The 8,015-nt window shown below is 44.8% G+C and overlaps 1 protein-coding gene across 1 annotated transcript; it reads right to left on the bottom strand.

Moving 5' to 3' along the window:
* Positions 1–3,513: 3,513 nt before the first annotated feature.
* Positions 3,514–5,585, bottom strand: LOC101008804 (olfactory receptor 6Q1). The gene has a single exon (XM_021926920.1). The coding sequence runs from the start codon at positions 4,680–4,682 to the stop codon at positions 3,729–3,731; it is 954 nt and encodes a 317-aa protein (XP_021782612.1). The 5' UTR covers positions 4,683–5,585; the 3' UTR covers positions 3,514–3,728.
* Positions 5,586–8,015: the final 2,430 nt, after the last annotated feature.

The following is an 8,015-nucleotide window of genomic DNA, read 5'->3' as shown; positions in this document are numbered from 1 at the left end:
TAGTGTTGCATGTCAGAAGTGCTCTGACAACCAGTGGCCCAATGTGCAGAAGAGAAAGTGCATCCCCAAAACCCTTGACTTCTTGTTCTATCACGAGCCCCTTGACACGGCGTTGGCTGTCTGCACAGCCCTGCTCTTCCTCCTTGCCCTGGCCATCTTAGGCATCTTCATCTGACACCACCACACTCCTATCATCCGAGCCAACAACTGCCAGCTCAGCTACCTCCTGCTGTCCTCCTTGGCCCTCAGCTTCCTCTGCCCCTTCAAGTTCATTGGCCACCCAGACCCCATCACCTGTGCTGTGCACCAGGCAGCCTTTGGGGTCACCTTCACGGTCTGCATGTCCACTGTGCTGGCCAAGACCATCGTGGTGGTGGCAGCCTTCCATGCCACCCAGCCAGACACCCAGCTTAGGAGGTAGGCGGGGCCAGTCCTCCCCAGCACCATCCTCACTGCCTGTTCCCTGACCCAGGCAGTTTTGTGTGCACTCTGGGTGACCAGATGGCCCCCACAGACTTGAAACTCTAAAGAACCTGGGCCCACAGTGACTGTAAAGTGTGATAAAGGCTCCTTGGAACTGTTCTATGCCATGCTGGGCTACTTGAGTTTGCTAGATCTGGTCAGCTTGCTGGTGACCTTCCCCACCTGCCAGCTGCCTGACACCTTCAGTGAAGCAAAGCATATCACTCTCAGCACGTTGTCTGCTCCTGTGTCGGGGTGTCCCTCATACCTGCCCACAGGCATGCCCATAGCAAAGACACCACGGCCGTGGAGGTCTTTTTCATCTTGGCATCAGGAGGAGGACTCATGTCCTCCCTCTTCCTTCCCAAATGCTACATCATCCTTCTCCATCCTGAAAAGAACACAAAAGACTAAATGTTTGGCTGGCATTATCTCAAGTGGGAAAAACTGAAGTGAACCATGAGGAGTGTGGCCTTCTCAGGGATGCCTCCCTGAACTCCCCACCAGGAGGGCGAACCTTCTTCTGAGCCCCATCACACAGGTCTGAACCCCTCCCTGTCCCTGAGCTGCTTCTATTTTATATTTCATTCTATCAAGGGGAGGGGAGACATGTTTGCAAATAATATTGTCCTTGATAGAAGCATCTGGTCTAATTCATTCTATGGCCTCTCAGCACCCAGCCAGCACCTCATACAGTGAGGAGACAGAATATGTGATTGGTAAATGAATGAATTAACTTATGCAAAATTAGCATTGGAAGAGGTCTTTGAGAGGAGACAGGTAGAGTCGTTGAGTGGAGCCAGACAGACCTGGTTCATGGTCTCCTGCTGTCATAGCTGTATAAACCTGGACATGTTGCCTTACCTCTCCAACCCTCAGTTTGCTCCAAAGTAAAAATGAGACTAAGACTTTATCTTCGGGTTGTTGGGATGATAAAACAAGAAACTGTATGAAATGTCTCAGCACATGATAAGCACTCAAAAGGTAGATATTTAAAGTCACCCAGCAAGACTCCATCTCAAAAAAAAAAAAAAAAACAAGTGCTGAGCTGGATTTGGCCAGCAGAACTTTCTCAGCCAATATCCTAGGGGATGTTGATCCTGCAAGATGAAATGAACTTGCGTCCTTAAAGCTGAACAGAGCCACCCACCAGCCTGGAATACTCACTGTGGACACTTGCCAGAAAAAGAAAATCTTCATTCTTTAAGCTACACTATAGTTAAGTCTCTCTTGTTATAGAGACTTAGCATTTTACTTTACCTAATATATAGTCCATAACTCCAGACTATTCAGACCAGAGCCCCCTTCCATAGTCCTCACCCCTGTCCTTTTACTTTTTTTTTAATTTCCATTTTTATTTTAGATTCAGGGGGTACGTGTGCAGATTTGTCACAAGGATATATTGTGGGATGCTGAGGTTTGGATTCTGTTCATTCTGTCACCTAGATAGGAACATAGTACCCAATAGGCAGTTTTTCAGCCATTGCCCCCTCCCTCTCTCCCTCCTTTTGTGCACCTGTAGTCCCAGCTACTCAGGAGGCCAAGGTGACATAATATCTCTTATTCCCCAACATCTCTTATTCCCATCTTTATGTTCATGTGTACCCAAGATTTAGCTCATACTTACAAGTGAGAAAATCAAATATTTGATTTTCAGTTTCTGCATTAATTTGCTTAGGATAATGGCCTCCCACTACATCCATGTTGCTGCATATAATACAATTTCATTCTTTTTCATGGCTGCATAGTATTCCATGGTGTATATGTATTGCGTTTTCTTTATCCAATCTACCATTGATGGACACCTAGGTTGATTCCATCTCTTTGTTACTGTGAATAGTGTCATGATGAACATATAAGTGCATGTGTCATTTTGATAGAACGATTATTTTATTTTGGGTATATACCTAGTAATGGGATTGCTGGTTTGAATAGTAGTTCTATTTTTCATTCTTTGAGAAATCTTCAAACTGCTTTCCACATGGCTGAACTAATTTACACTCCCACCAACAATGCACAAGTATTCCCTTTTCTCTGCAACCTCCCCAACATCTGTTATTTTTTAACTTTTTGATAATAGCCATTCTAACTGGCATGAGATGGTATCTCATTATGTTTTCACTTGCACTTCTCTGATGATTAATGATGATGAGAATTTTTTCGTTTGTTTACAGCTTGGATATCTTCTTTTGATAAGTGTCTGTTCATGTCCTCTGCCCACTTTTTAGTGGGATTAATTTTTTTTTCTTGTTGATTTAAGTCCCTTATAGATTCTGGATATTAAACCTTTGTCAGATGTATAGTTTGTAGATATTTTCTTTTATTTGTTAGTTTACCTGTTTGTCTTGTCAACAGTTTATTTTACTGTGCAGAAGCTATTTAATTAAGTCCTACTTGTCAATTTTTGTTTTTCATTGCAATTGCTTTTGAGAACTTAGTAATAAATTCTTTCCCAAGACCAATGTCCGGAAGGGTATTTCCTAGGTCTTCTTCCAGGATTTTTTTATATTTTGAGGTCTTACATTTAAGTCTTTAATCCATCTTAATTTTTGAATATGGTGATAAGTAGAGGTTCAGTTTCAATCTTCTGCATATGGCCAGCCAGTTTTCCCAGCACTGTTTATTGAGTAGGGAATCTTTTCTCCATTGCTTACTTTTGTCAACTTTTTCAAAGATCAGTTGGCAGCAATGCGCAGCTTTATTTCTGGGTTCTCTATTCTGTCCCATTGGTCTATGTGTCAGTTTTTGTTCTAGTACCATGCTGTTTTGGTTACTGTAGCCTTATAGTATAGTTTTAAGTTAGATAATATGCCTCCAGATTTATTTTTTTGTTTTCGTTGTTGTTGTTGTTGTTGTTTTTGCTTAGGATTGCTTTGGCAATTTGGGCTCCTTTTTTGCTTTCATATGAATTTTATAATAGTTTTTTCTAATTCTGTGAAAAATGACATTGATAGTTTAATAGGAATAGCATTGAATCTGTGGATTGCTTTGGGCAGTATGACCATTTTAATGATATTGATTCTTCCAATCTGTGAGCATGGAATGTTTTTTCATTTGTTTGTGTTATCTCTGATATTTTTAGCATTGTTTTGTTGTTCCCCTTATAAATATTTTTCACTTCCTTGGTTAGTTGTATTCCTAGGTATTGTATTTTTTGTGGCTGTTATAAATGGAACTGCATTCTTGATGTGGACTCAGCTTAAACATTATTGACCAACCTGTTTTTAAATATCCAAGGCAAGGAAACTGGGTTCCCACCTGCCTCCTCACTGTCCCTTCCAAAACTTGAGAGAAAAGACTCGACCCAGAGCTCCTTTCACTTCCTTGTTCCTAAGACTGTAGATGAGAGGATTGAGCATGGGCGTGACGATAGAGTAGAAGACAGATACCACCTTGTTGAAGTTGATGGAGGAAGTCACCTCGGTCCGGACATACATAAAGAAAAGAGTGCCATAGAAGAGGCTCACCACAGTCAGGTGAGCTGCACAGGTAGAGAAGGCCTTCCAGCGCTCAGCAACTGAGCGGATGTGCAGCAGTGTCCAGACAATGTTGCCGTAGGACACAGCAATGACCGTAGAGGAGGCCAGTAGCACAGCCAGAGACACCAGGAAATCCACAGTCTCCTTCCAAGTGACATCTGAGCACGACAAGGCTAGCAAGGGTGAGGCATCACAGAAGAAGTGGTCGATGACATTTGGGCCACAAAATGTTAGCTGAGACATGAGGTAGATTGGCAAGATGGGTGTGAGGAAGCCTACCAGCCAACAAGCAGCTGCCAGATGGATGCAGGTGCCCCAGGACACCAAAGCCCCATAGTGGAGAGGCATACAAATGGCCACATAACGATCATAGGCCATGGCAGCCAGTAGGAAACACTCAGTTGCCCCAAGGAAGGTGAAGATGAAGAGCTGGGACAGGCAGCCAGCATAAGAAATATTCTTGCCACCATCCACCCCAATAAGACCAGCCAGCATCTTGGGCACTGTAACAGAAATGTACCAGATTTCAAGGCAAGACAAGTGTGTCAGGAAGAAATACATGGGTCTCCATAGTCGGTGGTCCAAGCCCACCACTAAAATGATGGCCAAATTCTCTACCAAGGTGAACAGGTACATGGTGAGGAAGAGTATGAAGAAGAGGAGGTGTGCTTCATGAATGCCAGCAAAGCCCATCATGACAAATTCAGTTACCTGGGTCCAGTTTTTGGTATATGGCTGCATCTGTGGCAGTGAGAGCTCAGCAAACTCATAGCCTCATAGACAATGAAAGCTCAAAGAGAACCTGTGAGGTTGGAGGATGTTGTACTAAAATGCCTTTCACTTCAGAAGAAAAACATGATGTAAAGGCCCTGTTCTCACCCTCAAAGAATTTACAGTACATGAGGGACATGAGAAAACAAATAATATCAGTACAAAATGAAATGCACTGGCTAAGAATAAGACAGGGTACTATGGGCAGAAATAGCGGGGAAGCTCAACCAGTCTTGAGAAATCTTCCTGGAGAGAAGACTGTCTAAAGCTGAACCTGAAAAGGAAGTATAAGTTAGTGAGACAAAAGGTAGAGATAGAGAGAAGACATAGCAAGTATAAAATTCCAGACACCAGACAGGAGACTGTGCATTTGGGAAACTTCAAGTAGAGACAGTTTACCATAGAATTCAACAGCTTGATTTCCCAAGCAAGCATACCTGGCTTCAAATAAAAGAGAACCCCACAGAGTTGTTGTGAAAATGTAAGTTAAATAATTCCTGTAAAGCACTTAGCATCATGTTTGAGTCAATAAATGTCAAGGGGGAAATCTACCTGTTGACTTCTCCTGGAATAATAGAGAGAGAGAAAATGACTGTTTCTGAGCCCGAGGAGTAGTAGGCTAGGGCACCATGAAGGGCCAGCAACCAAATTAAGGGAAAGGAAAAAGCTGAGCTTCAGTCTAAAGGCCACAAGGAGCCTTTAAGAATTATAAGCAGAGAAGCAATGCTATTCTTTTTACCCCTTAGAAGGGGCAGGTTTGGAGGGGAACAAGGTAAGAGGCAGAAGCAGGGCACGGTGGCTCACGCATGTAATCCCAGCACTTTGGGAGTCCAAGGCAGGCGGATCACCTGAGGTTGGGTGTTCAAGATCAGCCTGGCCAACATGGTGAAACCCTGTCTCTACTAAAAGTACAAAAGTTAGCCCAGTGTAGTGCTGGGCACCTGTAATCCCAGCTACTCAAGAGGCTGAGGCAGGAGAATCACTTGAATCGGGGGGCAGAGGTTGCAGTGAGCTGAGATCATGCCACTGCACTCTAGCCTGGGTGACAGAACGAGACTCCATGTCAAAAAAAAAAAAAAAGGAGGAGGCAGGAAGGAAGGCTGGGTTAGGAGGTTGTTGCAAGTATAGCATGGAGTGATGGTGACTTTAACTGCGGAAATGCCAGTAGGAGAGTGAACATGACTGTTAAAAGACAGAATCAACATAATTGGGTTTGGATCCATACTGGATTTGAATTTAAGCTCCAATAGCAACTTGAAATATATGACCATGAGTGAATCACTAAATAGTCCCATTTTTTAAAAAACAGATAATACAAAAGAGTTCCCAAGAGATTACTTCCTATCTCATTTTAGAATTAAATGAGAAAATATAATATCTCCATTTTTGTGCCAGTTTTAAAATACAGCCCCAAATTCTTGAACACTCTTCCCATCCAAAAGGAGGGTCTTTGGCCATTCCCATTGAATCTGGGTTCTGTGATGGCTTAACAACAGAATAAGGTAGAAGTGATGCTGTGCCAGTTTCCAGGCCCGGGGCTTGGAAACCATCCGTTTCCTCTTCTTGCTTCTTGAAACCCAGTCGCACTAGTGTGAGGAAGCCTATGTAGCCTGTGGAGGGGCCTAGGTGAAGAGGAACTAAGTCCCTCAGCCCTCAGCCCTGGCCAAGCTTCCACTGACAGCCAGCACCAGCGTACCAGCCAGGTGAATAAGCTGTCTGAGAAATAGACCATTCAGCCCCCATTGAGCTGGCCAAGCTGACACCAGCCTTCCCTGCTGAGCCCTCCCCAAATTAAAAATCTGTGAGCTACATAACTGATTGTTGTTTAAACCACTAAGTTTTAGGCTGCTTTGTTATGCGGTGACATAAATAAAGCAATTCTGTCCTAGTTGTGTAACTTGGGCAAATTATTTACTGTTTCTGACCCTTTGGAGAAAAAGAAAGAATGTTTTGCTACAGTCACAGATTCCTGAACTGGAATTTGAATCCAGGTTTGCCAAGGTCTAAAGCCCTTGTTCTTTCCCCTATAAATAATTAGCAAGTTCCTTCTGGCTTCAGAATTCCTGGCAATGAAAGCATGTAGAGATACAAAATCAGAAATAAACAAGTTCAAAGTTTTCAGATTTCTGCGTGCGTCTTCACCATGCCTAACATCCCCACAGTGGGAAGTCTATAAACATTGGCTTCCTCTCACATAATTGCATTGCAGCCCCAGACACTTCATGCTTCTGTTGGCTCAAGGAAATTTCAGGACGCAATTCCCTCCCATTTATCTCCTTTGCAACCTCGCTTACAATGTAGCAGCCTCCAAACAATGATCACCTTTCCCAATGGAAATATTGCACACAGATGCTCTAGAAGTTTGACTTGACTTACTGTGTTAGACAGTTTCATCGTCAAACTCTCTGAAAAATTCATTATTTTTCATAGTCATGGAGAGAATGAGATTTAGAGTCAAACAGCTCTGGGATCAAGCCCTGCGTCTACAATTTACTAGCTCAGTTGTGTCATCTATAAATTCTTACTATTATTTCTAAATCTTACCTGTCCTTTCAGCTGTGACTCAAGTTTGATAGTCCTGTCTTCACTAGGAAGCCTCTTTCCCTACCTCATTCCTCCAAACTTGTATGCAGGTCAAGCAAACAAATGCACAGGGCACCTGTTCTGACCTAGGAACCACGGTGGAGGGTACAGATGCCCCCAGCCTCTACCCCAGGGCCTGCTACAGAGCAGGTACCCCCAACATCCATCCTGAGGCCTGGTGCACAGCAGGTGCCCCCAGCATCCACCCTGGGGCCTGGTACAGACCAGGTTTCTCCAGCATCACCATGGAGGCTGGTACAGAGCAGATTCTCCCACCAGCTGCCCCAGGGCCTGGGACAAAGCAAGTGCCTCAAGCATCCATCTCAGGGCCTGGTACAGAGCAGGTGCCCCAGCACCCACCCTGGGACCTTGTACAGATGCCCCCGAACATCCACTCTGTGGCCTGGTACAGAGCAGATGCTCCAGCATCCACCCTGGGACCTTGTACAGATGCCCCCGAACATCCACCCTGGGGGCTGGTACAGAGCAGGTGCCCCAGCATCGACCCTGGGGCCTCGTACAGAGCAGGTGCTCCAGCATCCACCTTGGGGCCTGATACAGATGCTCTCCCAGCACCCACCCTGGGACCTTGTACAGATGCCCCCCCAACATCCACTCTGGGGCCTGATACAGAGGCCCCCCCGCCCGCAACATCCACCCTGGGGCCTGATACAGATGCCCCCGCAACATCCACCCTGGGGTCTGGTACAGAGCAGGTGC

Source organism: Papio anubis, chromosome 12 (genome assembly GCF_008728515.1).
Source record: "Papio anubis isolate 15944 chromosome 12, Panubis1.0, whole genome shotgun sequence".
Taxonomy (NCBI): domain Eukaryota; kingdom Metazoa; phylum Chordata; class Mammalia; order Primates; family Cercopithecidae; genus Papio; species Papio anubis.
This window is presented reverse-complemented; position numbering and strand designations above follow the sequence as displayed.